The sequence below is a fragment of the Branchiostoma lanceolatum genome, chromosome 5, assembly GCF_035083965.1.
Source record: "Branchiostoma lanceolatum isolate klBraLanc5 chromosome 5, klBraLanc5.hap2, whole genome shotgun sequence".
Classification (NCBI taxonomy): domain Eukaryota; kingdom Metazoa; phylum Chordata; class Leptocardii; order Amphioxiformes; family Branchiostomatidae; genus Branchiostoma; species Branchiostoma lanceolatum.
This window is the reverse complement of record NC_089726.1, coordinates 2027080-2041044: the sequence shown is the minus strand read 5'-3', so window position 1 is coordinate 2041044 and position 13965 is coordinate 2027080. Positions and strand designations below refer to the sequence as shown.

Below are 13965 nucleotides of genomic sequence, written 5' to 3'. Positions count from 1 at the left end.
GAAGTTGCTTACTCCCCAACCCGTTCAGAAATCCACACTAGAAATCTAAAAGGTTCCCACCAACTTTGTATTCCATTGGCAAAAACAAACGGCTATAAAAACAACCCCATTCCATACTTCATTCATCTACTAGTATTAGATACACACACCTGATAACATCTCCTAATGTCTATTTACCTGGTCAGCATTATGATAAACTTTGGTTGTTCTTTTCTGACTTGTACGTTGAGACTTGTCTTGTATCTTTTATTCATTATACTGTATTTTTGCTGTATTCATACCAAAGAGGTTAACGTCTTCTGCTGTGCTGAGGACGCTGCGGCCATGTATTTTAGAGTTCAGTGATCGAACCAAAATAAACTAAAAAAACAAATCATCATTTAACTACATGCACAGGGCTCGAAACATACACAAATTCAAGATTGTAGAAAAATATGATTTTGCTTTATATATCATTAGACAACACAACACCTTTTAGTTTGTCAATCTTAGGTGCTCATGTTTGTGTCAATCTGTTAAAGGGCTAGACCCAGTAATGTTGTTTGAACATCAGAAAGAACTCCTAGAGCAGCAAGGATGATTAGAAATGCCAGGCCCATAATTTTTTTCTCTCAACTTCCTTGATTTCTATGATTATGATAGTAATGAATTGAGCCGGAATTATGGGTTGCCGGGACATATATTGACATGGGGTTCTTCAGCATGACCATTACACTACCCAATGACATTCACGAAAGTATCCGAAATCTCCAAAAACTTTTCTAGATTAAGATCCTTTTAAAATCTCCCAACCCACTCATCATTGAAAGTGTGGGACTTTTTATTTTCCACTGCTTTCAGAGAAGAAATCAAACCCCGCATTAGCACCATAGATATAGAAACTTACTATAGAATAGCAATATAGAATGATCTTGTATTACATGTATACCTTTTGTTTTACCGTACATTTGTATTTCGACACTGTTGTCAACATGCAATTAGCCTACGGGCATGAATTTTCAAAAAACTATTATTATTATAATGTCCTTAGCACCTTGCACTTAACCAACTCGATTTTGGGTAAATCAGCCGTTTTAACCCAAAATGGGTGGGTAAGAAAGGGTAACAAGGGGTACCTCATTCTTCTCTCCTGGGCTGATTATGCAAGTTTTGGGTTAAACCCCGTGCGTTTACTTTGCAACAGAACACAATGGAAAAGTAACCATTTTTACCCATGCATTTCATAACACCTCTGGTACAAAGTGTGAAGCAGCGAGGGAACTGCTTGTGTCGCCAACCTCCTTGACTATAGTGTAACCGGGGGTCACGTGGTGAGAGCACGTGACACGGGCGCGTCTTGACGTCAGCCTGACCACGCCCCGCCGCGCTCACGTAGTTCCGCCTTCCGAAAAGGGTATAAAGACCGTCGTACGACGTCTGTAAAAAAGCATTAGAGCCGAGATCGTCCCGCTGTCGTCTTGTATCATCGCCGGTTAGAGGAGCATCATTTGTCATCCGTCCACTTCTGTTCAGGTATCTGTATCTTATTAGTAACTTCGTAGTCCCTTGCATGATCTTGCATTCCTTGTGTTACCGACAGCAGTATTCTGAATAAACATCACATCAAACTGTAAACCGAACCGAGTCTTGGTGAGAGCTTCGTGTGGTGAGAGCACATCGTAAAGTTATAGACACGTCTTACTAACTCTTAGTGTGGTGAGAGTACATCGTATAGTTATAGACACGTCTTAGTGTGGTGAGAGCACATCGTATGAGTAATAGCCCAAGTCCTACCCAAAAGACCATCTTGTCCACACGCCGGGTTATGCTAGGGTCACATTTTCAATCCGGGGCCCGACCGGGCTGTTTGAGAAAACAAAGAATAAAAGATGCATATCAAGAATATACATAACGTATGGTAAGGAATAATTTTTTTTAAAGTTTTGTGTGTTTTGTTCTCTTTTATATCATAGTTTTCGTTCCCACAAGCTGCCCGGCCGGGTCCCGGGTGGGAAATGTGACCCTAGCTTTACAGTATTGCTCTGTGATTTTCAGTTTACTGCTACCGACTCTGATAATCGTTGTTTTGTAACTTGTTAGTATACTGTGATTTTGGGTTTTCCGACTTTGCTTTTTGACTTGTACATGTGGTTCTTGTCCCCCGTGTGTTGTTGCACCAACCCCTCGCGCGGAGCTAATTCCGACAGTTTCTACCGATCCGGGCCGGTCAAATACTCCGCTACGTACCCGTTGATTTCCTTCCAAATAACCATATCAATTTCACTACGTTTTGCTGTGCCAATTTGTACCAAACAAAGTTTGCAGTTGTTTTGCTAAATTGTGCTTGTGGGTTAGGGTACATCTCCGTTCCGACCTAAAGCGACGTTGATTCTTTTGCCTTGTAATTTCCGTTCGTTTTGACCGGCCCAAGTTGAACCTTTACTCCCCATCCATCGCTTTGTACCATATAACGTTGTCCAAAAAGTTTTTTCCTGCTCCTTCCTATAACCAAGGAGGTCCTTGCTATAATCGTTCTCGTAGTCTTGTCTGCGTGGCCAAATTCCTTTGTTCCCAATTTCTACCCACGGCTGTGAGTTTCCATTCGTGTCGTACCGAGGTGCGAATTTATCCCTGAACCGTCAATCGATCCTCCAAACAACACATTGCACCATTTTGCGTGTCGTATCTTACAAATTTTGTTTTGATAACCAACATCTACTTTATTTCCGACCTACCCGCCATTGAGTTACGCCTGTTCGTTTTCGATCATTCGTTGTTATTGCGTCGCATGCCGTTGTTTTGAACTTTCCTGTTTGCGGATCCAAGTCCCCCCCCCCCCAAGAAAAAAACTTGCGTTGTGACTATAGTTCGTTTTATTCCCCAACCCAAAGTTTCTAGTATTTCGCGAGTCTTTCTTTTTTTTTCGTTCGATCGTGATCGTTCGTTTTATACCCCGACAAAGGTTATAGTGTTTTCGCCAGTTTTTCGTTAGAACGTGACAGTTACCTTTGTAGTGGGCCGCCAGACCTTCCGTGGCGCCTGTGATTTTTGCATGTCTGACTTCCCCTTTGTTCTTGTCGCTTGTCGCTTTTTCGCGATTTCTTTTGACTTGTAACGACTTTTCGCGAGTCGGCACACGTCTGTGGCTAGCACCACTGGGCTAGCACCATAAAATTTTCGGTCGCACCTATTGTCTTTGCCAACGTCCAATTTGCCTGCACATCCGGCCTGACACTGACGTGTTAGTGCGGCCCTTTCCTTTTGACCGACCTTTTTTGTCTGGTAAATTTCCCCGTGGCGCCCTGTGTGGCCTGCCTGCCTGTGGTCTTGTTTTACAACCCTTCAATGATGATGATTGAAGACCTTTATTGTATGTTCGTGCCCCGAGGGGCTAGATACAGGTCGTTTAACACAAACCTAACTAACATCTAAGTGACATATACAGTGAAATATGTACAGTACATTGTGTAAACATACATGGTAGAAGAAAACTTTCCTTTTCAACCATGTCGGTCGACTTAAATTCCACTATGTCGGACGACGAAGTCGTTCAGTTAAACTTTGGTCTCCATGGTAACGGGCGGGGCCGGGGCGCTATGGGTAGAGGCAGAGGTAGAGGGAGAGGCCGCGGTATGGCAGGGCCGCTGCACACCTCCCCCCCAACCCCGTGGGCGGTCCAAATCCTCCGCCCGCCGGCCAACATCAGCCCGTTCCAGAGGACGCCCCCCAGCCAAGCGGTCTAACCGCCGCTTTTGCCCGCTATAGGATCCTCGACCCTCCCCCTGCGGCCCACGGGCAGTTCGATGACTATCTAGACTCGTCCTAGCCTGGATACCAGACCCCCAATCTCTAATATATATTTTAGAGATTGGGGGTCTGGTATCCAGGCTAGACTCGTCCCGAGTCTCCGAGTACGATATTCCCTGTGTGATCTGATCGCTACTCACAGGGCCGTTGTGGGAACCACTGTATAAACCCAAAGGGGCGAGTACGCCGCTCCCGGGATTCGAACCCCCGAAATCCCGATCCGCACGGCTTGGGAATTCAACGCCTTAACCACTAGGCTAAAAGGTCGCGACCAGTTTAATAGACTGGTCAGTTGGAGGCGCTTGAACCCCCACTGTCACACTCGTCTGACTCGCCTTAGGACCATTCCAAAATTGCTTTGTCGTTTCGACGGCACCTCTCCGACCCCCGCGTGGGAGGAATTCGAAACTCACTTTTTGACCGACAGTTCCTACGGCGAGTTAGCCTGGATACCAGACCCCCAATCTCTAAAATATATATATCCAGTCGATATATATTTTAGAGATTGGGGGTCTGGTATCCAGGCTAACGGCGAGTGGGACCTGAGGAGCACCGTTTTGCTCAGTGCGTCGGACCTCCGTCAGCTGACGGGGGAGACCCTACAAACGTATGTCACGATTGCCTGGGCCAAAAAGCCAAGGGCGATGCATCAGAATTACATACCAGAAATGCTGGTATGTAATCATACAAATATACAATGTTTACTGCACATTCTTATCCCAGCTGTCCAAAGCCCTCATCTGTCAACAGAGTGTGAAAGTCTGTTTTTGAATTTCATCATTCAGATCGAGAATTTTGCCAGTTGCCGACGAATAAGGCCAGAGTCGACAGATTTTTCCTAGGGTCGGTTGCGTAACCCAAGGAGGTTAAACCGCCTTGCGTGACCGGAAACACAACATTTTCCCCTTGGCCTTACCCCTATTTGGTGATTGATTGATATCTAAGCTCCAGTTTATCTAGTCTACGCGGCCGCGGGGTCAATGTTTAAACTTCAAGGAAACTAATGAATTCTTTCTTCCTTCCTTTAGTAGACAATGGACACAACAAATCCTCAGCACTATTCTCAGAACAACGCCCTCCAGCATAGTGTGGGAGTATCGGCTCTACAGCAGTACCTGACCTGGGAGGAGGGCGATGTTGTGATGGACGCTGGGAGTGGCACAGGGGAACTCTGCAACTACATCTCCCAACAGCCAGGGGTCGCTTCTGTGGTGGGCTTCGATCTGTCACCTGATTTCATAAGGTAATGCATTCCAGATTTTCTTAACTGCCTTAACTGCTTAACCTTTATCTAATTTACCACCCAAATGAAGCATATGGGTAGGGATAGTCTACGGATTGGAAAGCCTCGCATCATGACATGTTTACGCTTTCCAACGCGTCCTTTCTGTCTCTTGGATGTCATTGATTATATCTGAATTTAGAACAAGAAAAAGCCTATTAGCACTGCCAGTATGCGGAAAGCATCCCACAACAGCTGAGATGACAAACTGTTCATTTTCCTGCAGCTATGCCCGGATGAACAACTCCTCCCCAAACGTGCTGTACCACGTGGCCGATGCCTCAGATCCATCCACTGTCAAGCCGGAGTGGCGCGGTGCCTTCAGTAAGGTTGTCTCTATCTTCGCTCTACAATGGATCAAGGACAAGGCTACAACACTAAAGGTGCTGAACTCCTGTCTGAAACCCGGTGGTGAGATCGTGTTTGTGTGCGATGTTGAGAAAAGCAAGGCTTCTGAAATTACCCCGGCTCTTCCTAAGTGGAAAACCTACCTTGGAGATGCCGACCCAAATGTGTTTCCGTGGCCATCCAGTGACTTGACGAACGACCGGCGCAGTATCCACTTTCTGGAGAGCTGCGGGTTCGAGGTTATCGCCTGTGATATCAGTAATTATCAGTTTTCATTTGACTCCAGAGACCAGTTCAGGGAATATTTCCGGGGCGGTCAGACGGAGCTACACTCCATTCCCGAACACAAGCAGGAGGAATTCTTTGACGATCTGGAGAAGATGGCTGCGGAGCGCCACTGGGTAACCGGAGAGGGGGCTCCCACGATGCAGGACGTGTATCTGGTGGTTCATGCTCGGAAGATGTGAATCCAATACCGAAGCCATTTGCCCAGTAAATCATTTCGTCTGTTTCCTCAATGGTTAGACCCCTGTCACATTGCGCGTTAGTCGATCGGACTACGAGTCTGCGAGCTCTTAATGACAGTCGGAGTTTTTACAATGCAGTTTAAACGATTAACGAATTATAAGTTTATTGCAAGTTCTTGCCCGTAGGCTAATTGCAAAGTACATGTAACATGAAAGGACGGACAGACAATATATAACAATACAGCATGTGATTTTTCTAGTCTAAATACTAACACTAAATTCTATCTTATTTGGGTTTGACTTCTTTTTCCGAGACAGTGGAAGACGAATGATCCAACTCTTTCTATAATGTGTGGGCTTTGTGATGTTAAGAGGAGAGCAGTTTTCTTTTTGACTGTTAACATGGAGAAATTTTGATAGCATTTGGTGGCCTCATGAAACAGCGCCTTTCTTTCTTGATCGTAGAAGGGGCAACTTGAAATAAAATGTGTTTCATCTTCCAACGTGCTTGACATGCAGTATTTACAAGTTCTTTCGCACACAGGTAGCTTTTTGTACCGCCTCTCTCTATTTCAAGGAGGTGGGCACTAATTCTAAGTTTGCTAATTGCTGAACGTAAATCAAAATCATCTAGTTCTAGATATTATTCCATGGAATATGATGTTTAGCATGCCTTATGATCTTATGACAGAAAGTTTGAGTATACATATCGGCAATTCTGGACCTTATCGTAGTACAAACTAACTTGATGTCACTGGATAGAACAGATAGGAATTTCCACTACAATCTAGTATATCTTTAACACGTTGTAATAGGGTTTTTCTACGGCTATTTGTAATAGAGCATCAACTTGCAATGGTTGTCTATCGGAGTCCAACTGTAACAAGCGAAGCCAATAATGAATCAAACGGACAGATATATCCAAGTCTAAGGGAAATCGGCCCAGTTAAGCTCAAGATGCTGAATTACTACAATTTCTGAAAACCCCGAGAATATTTTTACAGAAGCGGAGTTGTGAAATTTCGATGTTTTGCCCAAATGAGACTGTTTGTTTTGGGAATGACTGGCCAGATTTATTGAAGATAATAGCTTTCGTTTTCTTTAAGTTGACTTGAATGTTCCGTTTTGTACAAAAGTCTTTTAGTTTATCTTGGGAAATTTGCAGTCCTCTGGCGGACTCTGAGAAAATAACAACATCATCTGCGTATAAGAGGCACGATACGAATAAGTTATGTAGGGAGGGCGGTGAGCATTCGGTATTATCAAGTTCATGTACAAGGTCATTTATGAAAAGGTTAAACAATGCAGGAATAAGGTTGCAGCCTTGTCTAACACCCTTCTATGTTGCAAATGATGGCGTTAAACCGGACGTTGTTTTGACGCATGTCTGGGGTTTGGAGTACATGCATTTAATTAACTTATACAAATTGCCGCCTACTCCTGAATCTAACAATTTGTAACAAAGTCCCTGTCTCCAAACGGAATCAAAGGCTTTCTTGAAGTCAACAAAACACGAATAAAGACGTCTATTTTCTGAAAGATATTTACTTAAAAGTGCATCTAGGATAAACAAGTTATCGCTAGTTCTGAATTTATTTCTAAAGCCGGCTTGATTTGGAGATATGAGTTTATTTTCATCCAAGAATGCAGTGAGGCGGGAGTTTAGAATAGATGCCAAATAGCTAGTAACTGAAATCCCCCTATAGTTACTGTGGTCATCTTTGGCCCCGCCTTTATGCAGGGCGACAATGTGACTATGGCACCATTCCTGGGGGAAACAACCGGAGGACAGGAACATACAACGAACTGCAATGACATTCCGGTTCATTCCACCTCCAGTGTGACTGTTCTGAAGGTCCGCACTAGAATAATTAGACAAAGCCTAAAGCCAGCCGTGTACTAGTATATACAATAGACGAGACTAGATTCAACATCAGAATCTCTCTCTCACTCAATTATCTCTTTCATGTAAAGTGGTACGGATTCTATATCTCTTAAAAGGCCCCCATTACACCAAACGACGATCGCGTCGCGCTCTCGATGCGACCTAAATCGAATTTGTGTAACCCTTGACTTCATAATTGAAATATCATGCAAGATGTAGAAGTATGACTGAAAAGGCAAGAAAACACACAAAGCGTAAAAAGATTCGCTTTTCATCTATGAAATTCGTTGAGCGCGGTGTCAAATTTCACGTCGCAGCGCGATTGCAGTGAGGTCGCCGCCCTAGTCTATATGGCAACCACTCGTATAATCTTTATTCGTATTCAGATACATATAGTACAGATACATAGTACAGATACACAGTACAGATACATAGTACAGATACATAGTACAGATACATAGTACAGATACATAGTACAGATACATAGTACAGATACATAGTACAGATACACAGTACAGATACACAGTACAGATACACAGTACAGATACATAGTACAGATACATAGTACAGATACACAGTACAGATACATAGTACAGATACATAGTACAGATACATAGTACAGATACATAGTACAGATACATAGTACAGATACATAGTACAGATACACAGTACAGATACACAGTACAGATACACAGTACAGATACATAGTACAGATACATAGTACAGATACATAGTACAGATACATAGTACAGATACATAGTACAGATACATAGTACAGATACATAGTACAGATACATAGTACAGATACATAGTACAGATACATAGTACAGATACAAATACAGATATTCAAATCGAGTATGGTGACCGTGTCAATTCCTACATCGGAGTGAGAAGGTGTGGCGCGGTAGCCTTCACGTGGATATGTTTAAGGTGGATAACAGGTTGCGAATCTGAGACCCACACACTTTGGGCATCCGCCTTCTCCAGCGGCACCAATTCGAGGGAGACGTACTGGTTCTGGTTGGGATGCTTGCAGCGAGCTGCCGGATGATTCTTAACTCGAGGTCCGCCTTGATAACGCCAGCCCGCCTGGCGCTGCTCTCGTCCGCCAGTTGAAGACAGCTGCCGTCGGAGACTTGTCCCCGTAACTGAGGGGGGAATGCGTGTAAAGTGCCTTTCCCAAGGGCACAACGTCGGGGCGCAAGTTCGGACATGGCACAACCCCGGGTCCCATTGTTTGACAGCCGCGCGCTCTACCACTTGCGCCACACGACGCCACTGCCGCCCTAGTGGAATGGGGATATAATGAGCAATTTTTCCCTAACTACCGTGACGTTAGAAAGAAAATAAAATAACAACTTTTTGGGCACCCAAAAGACACCACATTGGTTATAAACTCAATCGACTAACAACAAAGTATTAACCAACTATATATAAATATATATATCGTACACAATATAAAGATCGTATTGCATAGGTTACATTACCAAAAATATTCCATCTTGCTTTTTTCGTTTCTCTTCACTCGTGGACGAATTTTCTTATATTAAAAATTTAAAGAATGAATAAGAAAGAAAAATTGAAGAATTAGTCTGATTCTTTTCATGGAAATTCTCACAACAAGGAACACTTTCCTAATTCTCTTAAGTTAAGAAACTATTTCTCAAAAAGATTTGATCCCTCAAGAATTTCTAGAAATTTTTCAAAATTTCTTGTTTTTATTGACTTCTTGCTATGTTTAAGAGAAATATTAGAATTTTTCTCTCCCCTTTCTTGAAAAATCTTACAAATGTACTTCAAGAAACATTTTGAAAGAAAAAATTACTTGATATTTAAGAAAAATCATTAAATCGTGGACAAAATGTTTTCTTAAACACAGAATGTTCTCTTCTTTCAAGAATTTTTTCTGTGTATAAGAAGAAACAAGAAAACTAAGAAAAGGCATTTTTGGTGGTATATGCAGAACACAGCCAGTGTATATATAAGGCCATGTTGATTTGATTATATGGATTATCCGTGCAGGCATTAATTTTCGTCCGTTTTCAAAAATAAAAAATGTTTTCGGCCATACTGTAAATCGTACATCAGCAGCTTCAAAATGAGAAAATATATGTTGTTGATTGTAAAAGGATATTTCGGAAAACGGATACTAATATAATTGTAGAATGCCACAGTCAAATAAAGATGTGTAAGAACAAAAATGTTTAGTTTTATTCATCCTTCCTGACCACGTAGATTTCATAATGAAGGGAACTTTTTTTTGCCAAACTTTTTTTTATTCGCACGCTCGCATCAGTTTTGAGGTTCCCAGAGGATAGCATCCATATAATCAAATCAACATGGCCTAACAGTTAAAAAGGAAAATAAGTAAACTTACTGGAGACTACAGTATTCAGTTAGACTCCCTACGGCCAGCAATAATGGTAACTTGAAAAGGAAAGCAGCCAGAGGGAGTCTGCAACGGAGGCTAATATTTAGTGCAGAATCAAAAGAATGTAGTCTTGGAGGAGTTTATTACAACTTTGTTCTTCCCGTGCTCCATACATGAGAAATACTTTACAAGTTGTTAAAAGTCACTATCAAATACAAGATAAAACAAGGGAATTTGATCTGTGTGGATTCAATGTTTTATGATAAAATATTACATATTGCACTCAAAATCAAAAATATCACAACAGCACAAAACAAAGTCATCGCAACATTATGGAATATCGGTAACGTTAAGCCAGAAACTCATGTGCAGAAACTATTGCCCAATTTGAGAAGCACAACAAGCCTGAAATACTATGGTGAATAATTGACCAGAAGAGTCCATCCACAGGAAGGGTAACAATAACATGCAGGGCAACGTGCAAAGCAAATGCACAGACCAAGGTTACACTATGGTGGCCAACCTGCCCTGGCAAATATTCTCCCTATAGCCAGCGTAGATGGTCTGGTAGAGGCTAATATCTGAGGTGCCCATTTTGCTAAAGCCATGGTCATATTAATTTGCTGCAAACTTTCATGTTCGTAGCCTGGGTGTCATCCTAGATTACCACCGGTTCTCCTGAGTTTGCTACCCTAAAAAAAATCTAGATTTTGTAAGGGTAGCAAACGCAGGAGCCCCGGCAGTAATCTAGGATGACGCCCAGGCTGCGATTTTCAGCCAGGCTAGGACAGAACTGACCAGTGGCAAGAACCCACAAACTTTAGGTTACCAGGCAACTGAATGTTGTACAACATATTCACTATAATTGTTAATCTATTGTGCTATATGTAATATGACAGGATATATTTGTATAATTATGTAGACATTTGTATAATTATATAAACATTTGTATAATTATGTAGACTTAACATCAAATGCTGCAAGAAAACATCAACTTGGATAAAATCCTGTTCAACGTTCAACTGTAGGCTTAATTTCATCAATCTACTGCATTGAAACATTTTCAATCAAAACAATAGATACCTATTCTGAAAAATTAATACTCTATTGGTATCATATAACATTTGAGACTGTCTATACCTACATATGTTTGTAAACCATCAGTTTAACCTTTAATAAACTCCCTAATACAGTGGTAAAGGCTATTTGCATTGTTAGTGCTGGCATACATACCAGTAACACCCTTTTCCACAAAAGTGTAACTTCCTTCAACCTTGGCAACAAACTTATGTTACAGTATATGCATTGGTGGCTTTTTCTTTCTTTCATTAGTACTCCATGTAGTGAATTTCAAAGGGACCCTCTCTCTTCAAAGTTAGACTTATGCTGTACCCTGTAGCAGCCCACAAAGAAATACCATTGATAATAGAGATCATCATTCAACAGGGTTCATACATATACTTGTATGCTTTCTTCTGCCTTGGTAGAATATTACAGTAACAATTTCTAAAATTTCAGAATCGTTTTAGGGAAACATATTTTTGAACACTGGCTGATGCTTGCATTGGCCAAGATAAGTTTTACCAAATAAAATTTTGAAATTCATTAAGAATAGATTGTTTTAATTCTTTTTAGTATTTCGGCATACCATGACAGGAAAAAAATACTCAAATTGCCCAGAGTGTAAATTCTAAGGACATTACTTTTTATAAACTCAGATTCATTGATTTTTAGATCTATTGTTAGAGAAAAGGCTACTTCCGAACATGAACACATTTGAACATTAAACGCATATAAGTTACGCCAGAACCATTTCAACAATATATTCTTTCGCCGGAACAAATATCAATTTCCATACTTTTTGTTATGTTAGTGAACAATTAACCGAGAAGACACTACCCTATTTACATCACATTACTGGCTTTCAAACAATTTTTACAATTCTATAATTGGTCAAATCACTCTGACAAATCCTTGTTTACCCTGACACCTTCCTACTCTTACATAGTACTACTTTCTCCAGAAATATCTACTTTTAATTTGTTTAACTATTCACACAAGGCCATCATTTGTTAAAAAGGACAGATTATTTTTCTTTTTTTTAAACTATTCTGTTCTGATTGTCAATCTTTCGACAGCCACATGTACATATCGAGTATGTTAAAGAAGTTGCAACACTTGACAAAAGTAGGGGCTCACACACATTCATACATGTATTAGCATGCTCATTTGCATACTCGGGACAAGTTAACTGAAGCCGCTACCCACATCTCACTGTGCACTGGCCAAACCTTCCTAACACTGCCTCTATAGTAAAACAACATCAGGTGACACTCAATCAGATCAAAATTCATAAACATCAATTCAGCCAATGTGAACTTAAGTTGATCCACACACTTCCATTAAGTACCAACTAAGTTTCCCCAAGTACAACCCCTGCATAAGGAAGAGCGTCCAATTTCCTTGGGCTTTTTTTGAGTGTAGATCAAAATTCAAAATATCCATTCAGTGAATATGAACTTAAGTTGATCCACTGTGGCACTGTATCAACTACCATCAACTAAGATCAAAGTTTCCCCAAGTACAAGAAGGGCGTCCAATTTCCTTGGGTTTTTTTTAGTGTGGGGCGTCCAGAGGACTGCCAGCTAGTAACCTGGCTAGTTCTTAAGAACCGACTCCTCCCCTAGAGCTTCCCAGAGCTCTGCCGTTGTTGCATGCCTTGGTTAAGATTAGGTTTCATTTCTCCTCTGAGCGGTCTTCTGGGGCAGTTTCCCCAGTGCTGTTATACCTACGTAAACGGTGTTGTTTCCTTAGTAAGATTTGCAGGTAGTCCTTTAGAACGGAGTTCCCCTACACACACAAGTCTCCCCCCACACAAGTTTTCACATAGCAGGGGGTCCCCTGCAAAAGTAGGGCATCTAATTTCTTTGTTTTATTGGCGTAGGGCGTCCAAAAGACTCCCTGACACGCTGCTAGCTAATAACCTGATAAGTCATTAAGAACAGAGTCCTCCCCCAGGATTTCATTGACATCAAATCCTGCATTGCATAATTTGCAATGTATTTTCGCACTGACGTCTTCACTGTGAATGCATGATTTCGCATCCTCTGGGCATCCCCATGCAAAAGGACGGTGGCTAATTTACTTGTTGTCTTAGGTAAGGCGTAGCTAGTAACCTGGCTAGTCCTTAAGAACGGAGTCCTCCCCCAGGATTTCGCAGAGCTCGTTGAGGCGCTGCTGCATGGTGGGCACGCCGGCGAGCTGAGACTCCAGCTTCTGTTTCTCCTCATTCAGCGAGAGGCGCGTGGACGTGTCGAGCTCCTCGAACCTCCATCCCCCCTCCCCGTCAAACTGAAGCAGGTGGGTGTGGTACTTCCTGTGGGAGATAAATGAATATCATCATCATCTTGGCTTGAGTGTTTCACGGATGGATCCTCCAATCCTCTCTGTCCTCATTGCTCTTGGCAGATCTTCTGGTGTGCATCCTGCATCCTCACAGAGCCGCTGTATGTATGTCGTGTGAGGTCTGCCTACACTTACATGCCCATGTTTTGGTGCCCACAGGAGGACATCCCTGACAATCTCTCCCTTACTCCTCCAGGAATGTCCAGCGAAACGTAGCCTCCTCTCACGGATGACTTGAGATATGGGGGGTAAATGATGTATATACAACAGATATATTACTATATAAACATGTAAATTATTTTGAATATAACGTGTCAAGCTCCTCAAACCTCCAGCCCCCCTTCCCGTCAAACTGCAGCAGGTGGGTGTGGTACTTCCTGTGGGAGATAAATGAATATCATCATCATCTTAGCGTGAGTGT

The 13965-nt window shown here is 42.0% G+C and overlaps 2 protein-coding genes across 4 annotated transcripts in view; one reads left to right on the top strand and one right to left on the bottom strand.

The window, feature by feature from the left end:
• Positions 1 to 1377: 1377 nt before the first annotated feature.
• LOC136434350 (trans-aconitate 2-methyltransferase-like) lies at positions 1378 to 6386 on the top strand. Of its 2 annotated transcripts, none has more exons than XM_066427133.1 (3): positions 1378 to 1512; positions 4815 to 5029; positions 5295 to 6386. In XM_066427133.1, exons 2-3 carry the CDS (start codon positions 4821 to 4823, stop codon positions 5881 to 5883), a joined length of 798 nt encoding a protein of 265 aa, XP_066283230.1. In that variant the 5' UTR covers positions 1378 to 1512; positions 4815 to 4820; the 3' UTR covers positions 5884 to 6386. The 2 variants fall into 2 exon arrangements, with proteins under 2 accessions (XP_066283230.1, XP_066283231.1); XM_066427134.1 differs by having other exon boundaries at positions 1380 to 1512; positions 4818 to 5029.
• Positions 6387 to 10262: 3876 nt separating this feature from the next.
• LOC136434344 (ATP-binding cassette sub-family D member 2-like) overlaps positions 10263 to 13965 on the bottom strand; it is a 20758-nt gene continuing 17055 nt past the window's right edge. The window contains exon 12 of one of the 2 annotated variants that reach the window (XM_066427123.1): positions 10263 to 13515. In XM_066427123.1, coding sequence (XP_066283220.1) covers positions 13320 to 13515 — 196 coding nt within the window. In that variant the 3' untranslated portion in view covers positions 10263 to 13319. Of the gene's footprint in view, positions 13516 to 13824; positions 13922 to 13965 lie in introns of those variants that run through there. The other variant, XM_066427124.1, reaches the window with a different exon arrangement.

What these genes read in the sequence shown, in the direction of transcription:
- LOC136434350 (XM_066427133.1), top strand. Translation starts at nt 4,821, where the DNA reads ATGGACACAACAAATCCTCAGCACTATTCTCAGAACAACGCCCTCCAG. An exon ending in CTGTCACCTGATTTCATAAG is followed by an intron (nt 5,030 to 5,294) that starts GTAATGCATTCC and finishes ATTTTCCTGCAG; the next exon opens with CTATGCCCGGATGAACAACT.